The sequence below is a fragment of the Centroberyx gerrardi genome, chromosome 12 (genome assembly GCF_048128805.1).
Source record: "Centroberyx gerrardi isolate f3 chromosome 12, fCenGer3.hap1.cur.20231027, whole genome shotgun sequence".
Classification (NCBI taxonomy): Eukaryota; Metazoa; Chordata; class Actinopteri; order Beryciformes; family Berycidae; genus Centroberyx; species Centroberyx gerrardi.
Genome location: NC_136008.1, coordinates 25,325,941 through 25,341,981, shown reverse-complemented (window position 1 = coordinate 25,341,981; position 16,041 = coordinate 25,325,941). Strand labels below are relative to the sequence as shown.

Below are 16,041 nucleotides of genomic sequence, written 5' to 3'. Positions count from 1 at the left end.
TTGCTTCTGTTGCCACTGAAGGGAGAGAAGGTGATAGGCAGCTAGATGGAGGGCGTAGAGATGAGTAAGTAAAGGAAGAGAAGGTGATGGATCAGAGGATGGACAGCCACGTAACTGATGAATACTGTAACAAAACCTTCGCCGACTTCTGCTCCTCTCGGTATCATAGACGGTGTAATGTTATCGATCCGCGGCTATAAATGACACGGCGGAGAGAGGGGAGAAGGTGATGGAGATGATTGATGAAGAATTTAAAAGGCTATCTGTCATGTTAGAGGCTCTTTAGTTCAGGAGTGGCCATACCGCCGACATCACCTTCCCGAAAATAGAAGCCTCCGCCACACCGGCCCGGAGACCTCTAAATTGCGTTGGCCTAATGTAATGTAAAAAGGTCAAAATGACTGTGGATGGATGTGCTGGGAAATGAGAAATAATATGCCGTGCAGAGCATTCAGTTTGGTAAAATAGATTTAAGCGTTACGTTGCGGTCGCAGTGAATGAAGTGGAATTGGAATTGCATTTGAAATTGGCCAAAGACTGTTGAGAGTGTGATGCACTGAAACAAATATCCATCTTAACAAATTTAATCTAGTGTTGAGTCTGGAAATCTTATTTTTCTCAAAACAAGTGAAAAAATATGCCAATGGGGTATCAATGGGACAATATATTGAAATATGCAATATTAGCTGCATTTTATTCTGCTGTAGTAATCACAAATGAGACGGCTTGCCCATCACAATTTCAAGTTCTTCATCCAAATTATATTATTTGCACTTTGTAATGACATTTTTACATTGTTGTTTACATTCTAGCAAGCCAGTGCCAATGCTAGAAAGAACTGTGGCTCAGAAATGTCATTGAACTTTTATTTATTACATCGTATCGTGGTTGTATAATGTTTCATCTACTGTTTTTATGTTTTATTGTCCTATGCTTGTTTTTATTGCTTTGTTTGAATTTACTGTTTTTTTGTTGCACTATGGCCCCGGGGGCACTATATTTTGTTCCTGCTTTTTGCATAACTTGTAAGGAGAGGAATGACAATAAACTGAACTTGAACTTGTATTGAATCCATGAACCCCATATCGCGTATCAAATCATATAGTGAGATATCATATCCCATCCCTACTGAACACTAAATGTGGCAGTAAAATGACACAAGACCAGAGTCTAAAAGAGTAAAAACAAGAGTGAAAGATGTTGCTCCGTTGCAGAGTGCTAATAAGGTATTTTCATTTGTTGCTGTATGAAGAAGGAAGAGAGCCTTGGATTTGTCTCAGGGTGATTTTGTGTTAAACTTGGCAGTACAACAGTAAGTTTGGAAATCTTTGGCCGGCTGAACGTTCGAAAACCCAGCCTCCCCCCGAGGAGAGGACGATTATAAAGCACTTATGGAGGACGAGTTGAGCCTGTGCTCTGTGCTTCATGTCTGTGTGTCTGTACATTTTAACAGATGTGGGAGAGAAGGGGGTGCACTTTTATACACAGCAATGTGCCCAGTAGTGAAATACAGAGGCACATTTTTACCGATGAAAACATTCCCGCTACCTATCCAAATCATTTGACATCTTTCTTTCTTCCAAATAATTTTTGACGTTGCTTGGAATTCACCCTTGTTAAATCCACAAACAGGCCCTGATAGAGTCATATGTTATGTTTTGACGTGTGGGAACTTGTAGAAAAGTGTATTGCACTATTCAAAGCACAGGTCCCAAATCTCTAACCTAATATTTCATCATCCGTCGTGATCTGATTACATTTCTCATCAGTGCTGCCAACATGATGCTGCCAAATGCAGTTAGGTTGGTTTGTTGGGTATGACATCATGTTTGGCTCAGAGCAACTCGATGCTATTATAGCCCTTATTCTGGCACACCTGTAACTCCAACTGTACTCTTTGCGGGTCTAGCATGATAAAGCACCGGGACGCTGGTTCTTAAAATCATTGTGTGCATGCATGTGTGTGTGTGTGTGTGTGTGTGTGTGTGTGCGTGTGTCTGTTGTTGTTGTGCATCTGTGCCATACTGCAAAAAAAATATTTGACATATACTTCCTATAGGAGTTTTGCATATCTTGAAACAAGACTTTTGTTTTTAAATATACAAGAATTGCCCAGAAATGTATTTGTACATGTAGATGACATTCTTAAAATATATACTTGCAGATATCTATTATAGATATTTTCAGCAGTACACAGGAGTAGATGCATTTCCAGTGCCAAAATATATTTCGAATGAATGTCATGTATAAATACTGTTTTTGGTCACTTGAATATTTTGAAACATAACTCTAAACATATTAAGTATGGTATTTTTTGCAATATTTGGGGTGTGGCAGTGCGTGAGCTTAGTTGCTTGTGTGTGTGTGTGCATATGTCTCTGGTGTGTGTGCACCGTGCGATGTCTGCGCTGCACATGTACATGTTGTGATGCGTAATGTGTGCACATGTGTGTGTGTGGGCGGTGGTCCAGAATAGAACTTTCACCGGAGCCGGGAACAATAGTGCGTTTTGAATAGAGAGGCCTATTCCCGTCCGCGGCCGCCAACTCCCGCCGCCCCGCTGAATGGGGCCGCGATGGCCCTCGGAGATAAGTGACACTGACCCTCCCGTTTGTCAGCCTCCAAAGGTTAACACCTATGGGACGGCTAGGTAGCGGTGCCAGGGTGAGTCATTGTCACGGATGCGGGTGACTCATCAGACAGAGGCATGAAAGAGAGGAGCGGAGAGAAAATGAGGGAGTCGTGACAGTGATAAAGGGATCGTGACAGGGAGAGATAAAGAGGGAGAGACGGATGAGATGAGGTAATGCTGCGAGACGGGGGCTTTAACGCCGGATTTCTCCCAAGTTCATATTGCATCCTGAGCTTAAAAAAAAAGGCTATCAGCATATAATATGAGTAACAGAATGCTAATTTGATTTACGGGGGAAGGATGTCTCTTATTAAAAGCAGGACTTCGCTGTTGGAAGCGGCTCCACTGAGTCACGTCCGGCTTCGGCGTCACGCAGAATACCAATCCGCTGAGGCCTCTGACCACGTTCGTAGTAGGATACACTGTCTGTTGAGTCACAAGCCGCTTTCATTCTCATCCAAAGAGAGAGAGGCCTTGTCTGATGCAAGCAGGGTGCCTGTGTGTGTGTGTGTGTGTGTGTGCTGAAGTCCACTTTAGCCTGCAGGCTCTGTTTGACGTGCGTTTGGCACGTCCATCAGTCAAGGTCAGTTGGTTTAGTGAGCAGAACCCATTCAAGCCACTTTTTAGGCAGTGGAGATTTTGCCCACAACTCTGTCTAACCTGATTCCTCTCACACTTTTTCACTCTCTTATCCATGTTGATTTTGTCCTGTTCACCAATCCCATCCATGCTGAATTCATTATTGCCTATCTAATTATTTAAAAAAAAAAAGGTCTATTTATAGAAAGTGTGTGGTCCCTGTGGTCATATATGCAGCATGTGAAGCTCAGTTGAGGTTAGCAAGGTTGTGTGGCTGGGTTTAATCCTTTTATCTGGAAGGCTGAGCTAGTTTTTCTTTCAGTTTCATTTTGACTAGTTCTCCAGAGTTTCTGTTTCTGACTTACGGGAAAGGTGGATAGGGGATAATTTTCCTCCGAGTATAGTAACTACAAATTTGTCATACTGCAGATTATAGATTAACATAGTGCTCATTACATTTTACACTTGCCTGCGCTATAAACACATAACATACTGGGGGAAATGCTGCGACTGTGGTTAAAGACTAGTTTGTTAGATAATGGGTGAGGATCTCAGAGCGAGTCAAACTACTTTGTTAGATTTCTAATTTCTCATTTTCTCTCACAGCTTTTTGTGTAGATAGGAATTAAACATTCACATATTACTTTTCACACTTCCGGCTGAACAAATATGTGCCGTACTACACCTCTAACCCCCCTCCCGCTTCATTTCAGCATGCTTAACCGGCATTAATGGTACATATTTCTAATGAACGTTAGCTTCTAAATGTTTATGGGAACTCATCAGAAAGGGATTACAGACGATAATGTCTCTGTTTCTGCCTCTCTCCCCTCAGAGCGCTGTCTAGAAGACCACGAGCTGGTGGTTCAGGTCCAGGCCTCCATGAACAGCGACAGTAGATTCCTCTTCAGGAAGAACTATGCCAAATATGAATTCTTCAGAAATCCCCTGGTAATGGCTTTCTTCACATGCCTTGTCTCTCCCGGCCTCTGCTCGCTGAAATATCTTACACCTTTCGCTATCTATATCATTTTTATGTTTGGGCCATTCAGCTATTCATGGATTTTGTTTTTGCGCTGTTCACCAGTTCCATCAGTGTTTGCTCTTTCACAAGCGCAAGAATGGTATTTGCAGTTTCACATTAAGTGTGTCTGCTTGAATTTCTTTCATAACCAATCAGCAAAACGTCTTAAAACTGAACTGGCAGTCAGACAGCTCTGTCTAATGCTAACATCTCTTGAAGTGAAGACTTTAATGGCCCAGTATTGTCGCGGTCATTCGCTTTAAAGATGAAATGAACGGAATGTTCCTTCTTGTCAAAGCGCCGCTCTTCGTTTTCTTTATTATTGTGAAATATTGCATCAGTTGCGACTAATGAGTTTGGCATGTCGTTTTTTTTTGTCGTCAGGATTTCTTAACCTACAATTATTGTCACAGTGACTGATACTCTCTTTCTCTCTGTCTGTCTCTGTCCCGTCCCGCACCCTCTCTCTCTCTCTCTCTCTCTCTCTCTCTCTCTGCCACCAGACATTTTTCCCGGAGCACATGGTTGCGTGGTGCCAGGAAAGCAATGGTACGATTCCACCGTCTCAGCTCCTGCAGGTACACACAGCACACACAGCACACACACACACGACACCTACACATGCATGCACACACACACACACACACACACACACACGCATTCTCTCTTACCCACACGCACACAGCTTATTTTAAGAGTCAGCACCCTCTGCATGCTGCGCTACCGAGCTGACATACCTCACCTCTGACCCTGAGACAGTGTGTCTCGTCCGAGCCTGTAGTAATAACTACTGTTGATCCTCTGTTGACACATGACTGTCTCGGCGCACGCACCGCAGGCCCGACATGTATGACGGGTGGAATTAAGCAGTCAGAAATAGAGCATGCAGTGCCTCTCCTGCCTACCGTATGTTTGCACAGCACAAATTCACGCTACCTGCCCGCCCGCCCGCCTGCCTCGCACACCACCTTAGGCCGTGAAGAGATATGAAAAAAACAAAGCCCGGGAGGAGAGCAGACGAAAAAGATTCCTGGGATTTCGAAGAGCTTTGGTCTTAATGGAGAGAGGGTTTACATGCAGTCTGGCTCTCCCCCCGTCTCATGTAATGGAGCTGTCAGAGACAGAACCACAAGCTGAATCCGCCCCTTCATCCGTGCCACTCACAGAAAGCTTTTAACTTCCCCCGCCGATCGTATGGATGTTACGCTCCGTTTTGCTCCGCAAAGATGCACGGGTCAATAAATGAACGGGTGTGGGGTGTGCCAGAGTTGTGTCAGGCATCCGGGGTGTTCTGAACAGAAGATCTTTGCGCTCAGTGCGCTGTCAAAGCCAGGTGTTACCAATATTCGCCGTTATGCAAGACCCATATGTGAATGCAAAGCAGCAAGTTGTAGTGGCTCAAAAAGAAAGCTTTCTGAATGAGTGTTGCGTGTGAAGGCGCGGTCCACAAATTCAAGAAAATGTTCATGCATGAGGCCCGCTGGAGGTAGTTTCCAAAACACTGGGAAACATGTGCTTTAAATATTGAACAGTCCGCTGGAACAGTTTTCCTTCCAGCCGCAAGCCACAGATTCCAAATCAGCTCTAATAACTTAGCCTGCCACTTCATAGTGTGATATTTCTGTGAAACACGAAGACCGCAAGCTCCAAATGTGTACTTCTGTGTCAGCCTCAGCCAGCGGAAACAAGTATTCCATCTTCCAAGCAAGTGTGTCATTAATAGCGTACTTCAGACAGACACAAGACATTCAGGACTTTCAGGTCTTGGGAATTCAGGCTGCAATGTATGTATTTGTCTTGGCAGGCACATGACATAAGAGACTTTGCGTTTATGTTTTCTCTTGTCCATGTTTAATATAGAAGATAAAAATGCTTTCAGATTAAGTTAAGTACAGTCATCTGTAATGCTAAAGATGGGCAACTGGCCAATCTATGCACCTTAATGTGCATGTCATCAAGAAAACCAACCAATCATACTTCCAGGTTCACGCAGCTGCAGAACTGTTACTGACAACAACTGATGCAAGTGGGGGTTAACAGCGCCCGTACAACTTTGACAATAATTTGAAATAACATTTTAATAACATGATATTCCCAGATGTTGCCGTCAGCTCCCTACTGTGGACTGCACGCATGACATAACTGTTTACAGTCGATACCATGGCAATGACAAGTGTATGGGACAGTCATAAACCAGACTTGTCTCGAATGTCGTAATCTCACTGTTACAAGCATCGGTAAGTGGAAAAAAATACGTTTCCAAATGATAATACGCATGTCAGGACTTTAGACGCAGATGACTCCCCATTCAAAGAGACAGGATAGTTAGATGGTGCAGTCCTTCTTCAAAACACAAATATGCATATGTCATGCCAAGAGCCTGTCAGCCCTCTGCAGCTCCCCTCAGTGGGCAAATACCATACACACTGGATGACACTGAATGCATCCTAGAAGGGACACACACACACATGGCTCCAACAAAATGTACTGAGGCCCGTGTTTCAACCCCACACCTTTCTTGCTCCCTCTTTCAGAACTTCCTAGCGTCCAGTAGCTGTCCAGAGATCCAGGGGTATCTGTATGTGAAAGAGCTGGGTAGGAAGTCGTGGAAGAAACTTTACTTGTTCCTGCGGCGCTCAGGACTCTACTGTTCTACGAAAGGAACCTCAAAGGTAAGAACAACTCAGTATGTATGTAATATTAGGATTTTAAGTAATCCTAAAGTAAATGTTCATAATTAATCAGCAGTACAGTCTTTTCTACCTTCAAAGAATCATCCTTTTTATTGATGGTGGTCTCTGTCTGTCTGCATATGTCTCTGTCTCTCACTATATCTGATGTTCTGACATATTCGTTATCTGTGTCTCCAGGAGCCCAGACATCTACAGTTACTAGCAGACCTAGAGGACAGTAACATCTTCAGTGTCATCACAGGCAAAAAGCAGCACAGCGCGCCCACAGAATACGAGTTCTGCATCAAGGTCAGTGTCAGATGATTGAAGTGAGATGAAGCTGCTCGCTAATGAAATGAGATGAGTAATGAGAGAGAGAGAGAGAGAGAGAGAGATGGGACGGTACTTTAATGTCACATACTCATATATTCCTACTTGTGATGTGGCATCTGTTCTACTGTCGATGAGTCAACAGATAAAAGACAAATTTATCGTCATTGTCCCAATCACCTCAGTCAATACAGTCATGATGTGATGTTATTGAGGCAACAGTTTGTTCTCTCTATTCCTGATTGGCTGAAATGTGTTGATTGACAGCCCAGTAAAGGCCGTGCTGAGTTGAAGGAGCTGAGGATGCTGTGTGCCGAGGATGAGCAGAGCAGGACCTGCTGGATGACCGCCTTCCGACTCTTTAAGGTACTACCACTGTGAGGAAATACTATAGCTAATAAGGGACATAATCTTACTTTTTCACTATATTTCATAGCACCCCCATCTATTTCTAGGGTAAATTCTCTCTGATTTTCCTGCTTTTTTGTCTTTTCTTGTTGTTATGGTCACACCCCCGCAGATATACTGCAGGATAGTTACCAAACTTTGTTCAGAAAATACTAGAACAGCATGTCTTAAACTGGGTTTGGACCTGAAATGGGTCAGTGACCCATTTCTGCTGGGTGCCCTTAAGAAGAGTACTAGCAGTTTTAATGAGTCCGGGTCTAAAGGCAAGACTTACTTTACTCAAGCTGGGTGTCAGGCTGAAAAAGTTTAAGACCCTGTGGACTAGACCACTGGCTCACCTGTTGCAGCTTACACCACTTTGCAGAATATTTATCTAATATTTCTCAACGTTGTGCTGTTATGCCACTATGCCATTCCGAAAACTGTGCAGTAGCATTATTTATTCAAGGATGTGTTGGATTATTAATGAAGAATTTGATGGTTTTGGTTGACCGATGCGTCCCCTTTTCTTCACAGTATGGGATTGTATTGTACCAGAACTATAAGATTCCTCAGCAAAGGAAAACTTTACTCTCACACTTCTCAGCACCTGTGGTAAGTCTCAGTTTTGACTAAAATTAATTTGAAACAGACATCTCTGTATCTTCTATTTCAATATAACACTAACACTTTGAAAAAACTCCCCAATCCTTGACATAAGCAAACTAGTTTGATGACATACATGAAGCAAACGCTTAACTGTGCCACATTCTACCCCACTGTGCCATGTACTGTCTTTGTCTGCACCTGTATCCTGCCGCATCCTGTCACTTCTGTCCTGCTGCCTCTGTAGTCCACTGTGTGACTGTCATGTCTCTCTGTCGCCCCCTAGCGGAGCGTGTCGGAGAACTCCCTTGTGGCCATGGATTTCTCAGGGAGGATAGGCAGGGTGATCGACAACCCTGTGGAGGCTCAGAGCGCCGCCATGGAGGAGGGACATGCCTGGAGGGTGAGACGCTGCCTGTGTTTATATCATCCCCATCACCCATGCCATGACCGTACCTCAAAACCCTGCTATGATCTCTGAAGATAGCATGTTTTCTTCTTGTTACACAACATGTTTCCCAGTGTTAATAAGTATCAATTGTCCACTTACAGAGCTGATATGGCTTTGGGGCGGCTGTTCAAAACTATCAGAAGTGTTACATTAACTCTAATGGGGTGTGGGCTTATTAAATACTGGCATAATGTTGATTTTTACACTCTATTATTAGATTAACAATGACAATGTTTCTGTGTACCAACTGTAGAGGATGCGATGCTCAATTTTGCCCCTATAAAAAGTTAGAAAAAACATATTTTCCAATACAATGCTGGCAATTCCCATATGATTGAATAATAATATTAATGTCCATGGTTGGTTCAATGCTACTCCTATACCAACTGAATCCTAATAATGAAAAGACACCTGACATGACCAGAATACTCATTACACCGTTTGTACTACTATCTGAGGACCAATATTTGGTTCATTAACTAAACTCAAGTGAGATTTTTCTCCAGTGTTAGTAAATGTGAACTAATCCCTGTTGTGTTGTGTGTGTCTGTGGCGTCTCCCTCAGAAGAGGAGTCAACGAATGAACATGCTGGGCTGCCACAGTCCACTACACCACTCCTCACTAAGCTCAGGTAAACGCTGCCACACGCGAATAAGTGCTTGACCTTTTCTCTGGGAACCCGCTCAGAAAGGTCCTCAGTTGAAGTCAAAGCCACAAATGACTCCAGTTTAATTAAAATCACAATCTGAATATGAAGCTGTCTGACACGGATTGTTGTTTTTTTTTCTATTTTCTGCGCAGTCATCCACGTAGCTCAGCTGTGGTTCCACGGCAGGATAACCAGAGAAGAATCCCATCGCATTATCCACCAGCAGGGACAAGTGGACGGGTAAGGCTGATCTGGAGTCAGTATAGATTCACAGGTTCATGAAGTTCTGGATCTTCTTTGTATGTGTGTGGATGAATCTGGATCACTGAGATGCCAAATCCCATATGCTTATAATACCATTTTCATAGATAGGGTTAGATAGGGTGACATTATTGACTGCAAATGTTTAGTTAGCTGAATCATTCTCTGGCGTCCTCCTTTCTCTCCTCCCCCTGCAGGTTGTTTCTGCTGAGAGTCAGTCAGAGTAACCCCAAGGCGTTTGTGCTCACACTGTGCCATCACCAGAAAATCAAACATTTCCAGATACTACCGGTAGGCATTTCTTGGTTCTTAACATTTTGCTGGATGTGTATTTTTTAATTTCATAGGGGACGTTAGATCTTGAATGGCAATTTCTGCTGTATCATCATTTCATCACAGTTCATGGTACATGGGCAAGTGGCGATGGGTAATATTGTTCTTAGAAGTGATGAGGACTGAGTAATGGGACAAAATCCCTGTGGGTAGAATATCACATTGTGAAGTGTGGACTTATAATGAAAAAATAAAATCTGTTTGTCCCAGCACAATTGCCTATCTGTATTGTGTCAAATTATTGCCAGTGTGTGATTTTGTCTTAAAGGAATACACAGAGTTTTTGGCAGACAAGACCTTTGATCACAAAAGAGCGATATGCCAAAACCTTGGTGTATTCCCTTAAGTCCCTTGAGTCCGATTTTCTAATTCTCACCCTGCCCTGTCCTCTCTCTTGCCATGTGGCGTGTCCCTGCTCGCCCCCTGCTGCCCGGGCCGTTCGGTGTTGACCGCAGTGCGAAGAGGACGGCCAGGTCTTCTTCAGCCTTGACGACGGCTCCACCAAATTCACCGACCTGATTCAGCTGGTGGAGTTCTACCAGCTCAACAGAGGAGTGCTGCCTTGTAAACTCCGACACCCCTGCACCGTCGTGGCCTTATGACACCTTCTCGACCCCGTGACCCCTGCCACTTTGACCTGACTCTGCCTAAAACATACAAAACGAAAAAGAATCTCTCCGTCGGTCGGTTCTTTTTGTTTTTATCGTTTTCGAGAAGCTGGTGAATTAACTAACGTTTCGTTGTTGTCGTTTTTTATTTTATCGTGAGTCTGCCGGAGACTGCTGACTCGTCGGGTTCGGTCGGTTCGTCGGTCGTCTGCGTGGATGCTGAGGAGTCGGACGCACAACTTGCTCACCTGGGTTCCTCAGAAGAGAAGAAGAGAGAAGCTAGTTCAAGGAAATGAACCCGCCGTGTTTTTTTGTCAACGCTGTCACAAAATCTTCCACAATCCTACTACCCATAGTCATCAATAAGCTTGGACCCATCGATCCACAAGGTTTACTAGTCGAGTTTATCACACAGCTCAAGCGTAGACTATATTTTCCTTCCACTGGACAATCAGCAGGACGCTAACGTTTTCGTCTGGACCACTCTGCTCTCTCCAAACAAACAGTAGTCTCGTGTTCAGGTGTGTCCTCACAGCCTATAGATGGAGAGTTGATTGTCTCTTAGTTTTTTGCACTCATCGAACTGGGAGTAGCCTTTGACGGATGCATGATTTCTTCGCTGTCACGTTACTTAACTGCGACACGGCACCACCGCCCTCTAGTGTCACAGGCATGTAAGGACATGTCGGAATTCAACAGGAAAAACTTTTGCCCGAGATGCGGAGGGAGTTGTTTTTGAATCCTTTTGAGGTTTGGAGACATCGGAGGGAGAATTGGTTTTGAACCCTTTGTCCGGTCCAACTAGCCTGGAAAACAAAATAGCTATGGAAAAATCTGGAACTGCAAAAGGTATTCTTTTAAAAACACTTGCTGGACAACACTGGATCTGTATTGTCCACCCTCACCGAAATTTGCTCATCTCTGACCACACAGGGTTTCTTTTCTTATTGATACATCCATTGCAATTCTGTATTATCACCAATATGCTCTTGAATAATTTTGTTTAAATTCTGTCGCTGCTTTCTGGATAATTGTAGCTCTTTATTATTCACATAAGCTACAATAAGATCCTTTCTCTAGTTGTTATTCTACTGCACAGCTCCAGCTCCCTAAAGTATTCATTACTATGGGTATTCAGTTCTGTTCTGCCCATTTTGAATCCTCAAAATGAATAAGCATCAATCGAATCAGTGTCATTCAGGGTGTAACAACACAGTAATAAAGCTATACTTTTGACTTTTTTTTAACCAGGTAGACATTTTGGGGATTGCAATGCTGAAAAGTGAAACCAGGTAACTTATTTGGGGGAAGTTGGCAAGTGCAGTTGGTGCAAGTATGCAGTGGTGATTTTCTTCCAATGCAGGCAAATTCATAAAGTTACCTGTTGCAAGACAATGAGCATGAGATCAGGTGGGACATTGGAGGGTATCAAGCTGCTTGTCTGATTCCCCTCACCAGAGCACAGGGAAGGATAACCACTAGCATTCCCTTCAAGGAGCTTCACCCACTTTATAGTCAACTATTACTTTTTGTCAAAAGAATAAAACTGGAATTTTAAGGACTAGAACTTTTGACTACAAATACAGGGCCCATCTTGATGATTTTAGTCCCTTCATTTGAGTTGATGAGTGGACTGTGTTGCCTCTGGTACCTGTTGTGTTATTGAGTGATAGCAGTGAGAACGGCAGACTGAGAACAGATGGAGCAGACATGGATCAAACTCTTACTGAGTCAGTTTGAAGGCATTGGATATGCCTGCCTTATGTCTCAGACAGGACAATTTCAGGATAAATCAATTGTTTTCCTCATGCCAGCCAAGGTCAGTCAAACACAGAAAAGTATTTAAAAGGATTTCCATTTGTATTTTGGCCAAGTGTGTGATAGAGGTCCTATAATTAATTACAGTGGAGGAAATTGCGATACAGTGTCCCCAGCAGACCTGGGTCAAGTTGCTATCCGAGATGGAGCCAGTTACTTTTTGAGGGTTGATTGATCATGTCTGGCACGACGGAAGCAACTGGATTGCACGTAAAGGGCAAACCCCAGCCATCTTACACTCTGGGAAGACTTCGGTAAACGCTTACTGAAAGTTATTGAAAGGATTTCAGTTTCTGTGTATCCCTGGCCTTATACCCAGCCTTGTCTGTCGCTTCACACAAGAGCAGTTTCCCTACTTAGGAATTAGGTTTAGAATCACACCATGGATGGCTGCTTTCTCACACATGAAATGACCATAATTCTGGACATTTTATTACATGGAAAACACCATTATGATTTATTTTTTATTCCAGGACTAGGCCTGAAATCTTGAACGTTTGATTTAGTCCGTGTTTTGGATCAGTAGAGATGTATTTTACCTGTGATGCAACATTAAGAAAGAGCCATCACTTTATTTGAGTATTTACCTACAGGTTATCTTAAGCTATATTGAACAATTGAGATACAGAATAGCCACACTATATTGACACTCTGTGCATGGTCACCATTATTTAACTAAGATGCAATGACTCAATCATTTTTTTTTAAAGTATTGTTTCAGCAAAATGTATTTATTTATCTTGATGTGAGTGATTACTTGAAATTTTTAGATTTCTTTTTTTCTCAGCGCTGTTCTGTACTGTTTTCTTTTGTCATTACCATGAAATGATTGACCAGCGTGATTAATTATTACTGTAATGACATAGCATCTGTTGATAGCCTGTATTTTGTTTCTTTGTTTTTTTTTTTTGTTTTATTTTGTTTGATCACTCAAACATCATTTTGTCATCATCAACACTTGTTATGAAGTGATGTTTTAAAGCACACTGGTATCCATAGTGTTAAGGTTGTCATTCCAAATAGATGCCAGATGGAGTGTTGTGAAATAAAAAAAAAAAAACCTGGGTTTCCCAAAGCATTAGTAGCTCCAAATTGTTCTTCGTTGCTCTTGTTCATCAGTACTCACATATCTCCTAGATCCATAAAAAACATATCTCATTTTAAGAATTACAATTACCATCCCTTTTTTCTTCATCACTGTCTTGCGATGAATTGAAACAAAAAGACGACTCCATGGCTACAAATGTTTTGGGAAACAAGCCTCAACATTCTCATAATTCACTGTGTTTCACAAACACTTTGAATGCCTTGCCTTGAAGAGAGAATACTAGAAATTTAGATGTAGGAAAAACATTCAACCTAAACTTTTTCCACAGAAAATCTTACATGTTTTACCCTAAAAATGCTTAGATTTAGATATAATTGAAGATGAACTGCATAATCTCCCCCACTGTAAGGTATTGCCACAATTATATATACATTTATTGGATCATCTCCTTTGAACTGCAGTGCATGGGGTTTTCATAATGCCATGCAATACAAAACATTGTTACTGATCACTGTAATTACTGCATTGACTCCCCTTTCTCCAGAATGAAGAAACTTAATTTAGTTAGCAGGTTTTATCATTTGGATGAATGTGCATCTTGAGGTGATTTCATGGGGGTTCTATTATGACCTCAGTGATGATATGTGGACAATTTCCTGGCAGGAATCTGGATCATAAATGTGCATAAATCCATCTTTTACTAGTCGCTGAAAGTCATCTTAAGCTACTGAGATGTCACTGAATTGTTTAAGTTCCCTTAGGTTCAGACGCCCATCCTCCAACTCGACTCCACTATTGCTTTCTTTCTGATTGAAGTGAATGGTAGCAGATGTGAACAAGTGAAGGACAGGTAGCCTGGTGAGGTGGAGTCTGCATTTGCATATGAGCTCATGTGGGACAGATTATCACATGCACAGTGTCTTACTTACAGAGTAGGAAGTAGATTCAGATTTAACAAAGCGAGACAGTTGGCAGGTACATTCAAGTAGTGAACACATGAAAACTAAATCAGGGGATTTGGGTATGTACATTTTTACACTTAAAGAGAAATGAATGTAACTGGGCTGCTCAGGGTCGACTTGGAGCATGTTTTAAAACTACTGGTCCATCAGATCTCGCGGACTTTTATGTACAGTGTGTTGATGGATTCATGAATATTTGTTTAAGTTTGTTTCATTAAGCTGGGAGTTGCAACAACATGACATTTCTCCATTAGCTGCACCACCAGTCTGCTTTGACTTTTTGTGATTAGTTGCGATTACTTGAAAAATATCCTTTGCAGCAAACGAAGTAGATCCAGTACTACTTACACACACACACACAAAAAAAGTACAGTTCATTTAAAGGTATTCTCAATTCTCTCGTTGAAGCTGTTTATAAAGAAGCCTAAAATAACTTGCCTGGCTACCTGAACTGATTTCAAGCTCTCTCTCCCCCAAATACAGTCACATTTCCAACTCAAAAAGGAGGGAACACCCACAATTTTGTTAGTAATTAAAAAAAAAAAAACAATCTAATACCAATTGGTTCATTTCAGCATTTCATCTTGTGTTCTACAGATGCAATCCCTCTTTAAACTCATAAATAGAAACTCAAAAACAGATGTAATATAATGGATAGAGGAGCGCAGTGTCAGTTTGGGTAGCCAGGTAACTGTAACCACAGATGGTGCCTCTGACTCCTCTCTCTCTGCACAAACCTGACCTGACATATGGACCGAATGACAGACACAGCTAGCGTTCAGAGGGGACCGGTCACACTCCCTCCTGTCCGGCCGGGGTGTGAGGTGGAAAAAACACTAGCGATTTAAGAAGTACTTGACGAACATAACACACACGTCGCTCCAAATGACTCTGGTGAAAGCCGATTGAGAACGAACGCTCTTATTTCAAGTTATTGAATTGCAGTTTCAGTTTGCTTCGGGAGCCGAAGGTGAATCGGCCCCGGCCCCTGCAGCGACAGAACGATCGATCATCACCTTGACTCTTGTGCGTTTTGCATAACATTGTCACAATGCAAGATACAGTGGCTGTACAAATGAGTAAAGTAAAAAAAAAATATATCTATATATAAAAAAATATAAACTATTATGTATTTCAGGGAATGCAAAAAAGAAAACAGTAACTTGTTATCTCTTTTTGTAAGAGAAAGCTCCTGTATTCATAATGTGCTTTGCTTCGATCTGTAAATAGTTGAATGGCTTATAAATCTTAATTGTAACCTTTTCAGGTATTTTTGTACAAATAAGGGACTGATATATTCTGTTTATTGTAATTAGAATAAAACATTAATACATTGCTATAAAACCAAAGCTGTGTTTGTCTTTTTTTTATTTTGTCTGATTAAAAAAGGGAACCATATCTGCATTCTAGTGTTGTACTTAACCATGAACATAGCTTTTCATAAGTATTATATGAACAGTTGAGTGTGTTTTTCCTGCACAGAATACTCCAGATTCTAGATCAAATAAGATAGAAACTGTTTCTTCGCATCCCGATCACAAGTCTCCCTGAATAAATTTGCAGCATTTTCCAAAAATTACCTCCGTCCTCTTTTGGCGCCGAACTGTAGCTGACCCTGACCTCTGACCTTTGACCTTGGGCATTTCTCATATGCTTCCCCCATCCAAATTTTCCCACCCA

At 42.1% G+C, this 16,041-nt stretch overlaps 1 protein-coding gene across 2 annotated transcripts in view; it reads left to right on the top strand.

Moving 5' to 3' along the window:
- Positions 1 to 15,710, top strand: part of grb10b (growth factor receptor-bound protein 10b) — a 73,586-nt gene extending 57,876 nt beyond the window's left edge. For both annotated transcript variants that reach the window (XM_078287019.1, XM_078287018.1), the window contains 11 exons: positions 4,047 to 4,162; positions 4,739 to 4,813; positions 6,770 to 6,907; positions 7,106 to 7,216; positions 7,505 to 7,603; positions 8,162 to 8,239; positions 8,517 to 8,633; positions 9,247 to 9,313; positions 9,484 to 9,571; positions 9,790 to 9,883; positions 10,381 to 15,710. In XM_078287019.1, the coding sequence (XP_078143145.1) occupies positions 4,047 to 4,162; positions 4,739 to 4,813; positions 6,770 to 6,907; positions 7,106 to 7,216; positions 7,505 to 7,603; positions 8,162 to 8,239; positions 8,517 to 8,633; positions 9,247 to 9,313; positions 9,484 to 9,571; positions 9,790 to 9,883; positions 10,381 to 10,527 (1,130 nt within the window). In that variant the 3' untranslated portion in view covers positions 10,528 to 15,710. The remainder of the gene's footprint in view (positions 1 to 4,046; positions 4,163 to 4,738; positions 4,814 to 6,769; positions 6,908 to 7,105; positions 7,217 to 7,504; positions 7,604 to 8,161; positions 8,240 to 8,516; positions 8,634 to 9,246; positions 9,314 to 9,483; positions 9,572 to 9,789; positions 9,884 to 10,380) is intronic.
- The last annotated feature ends 331 nt before the right edge of the window (positions 15,711 to 16,041 follow it).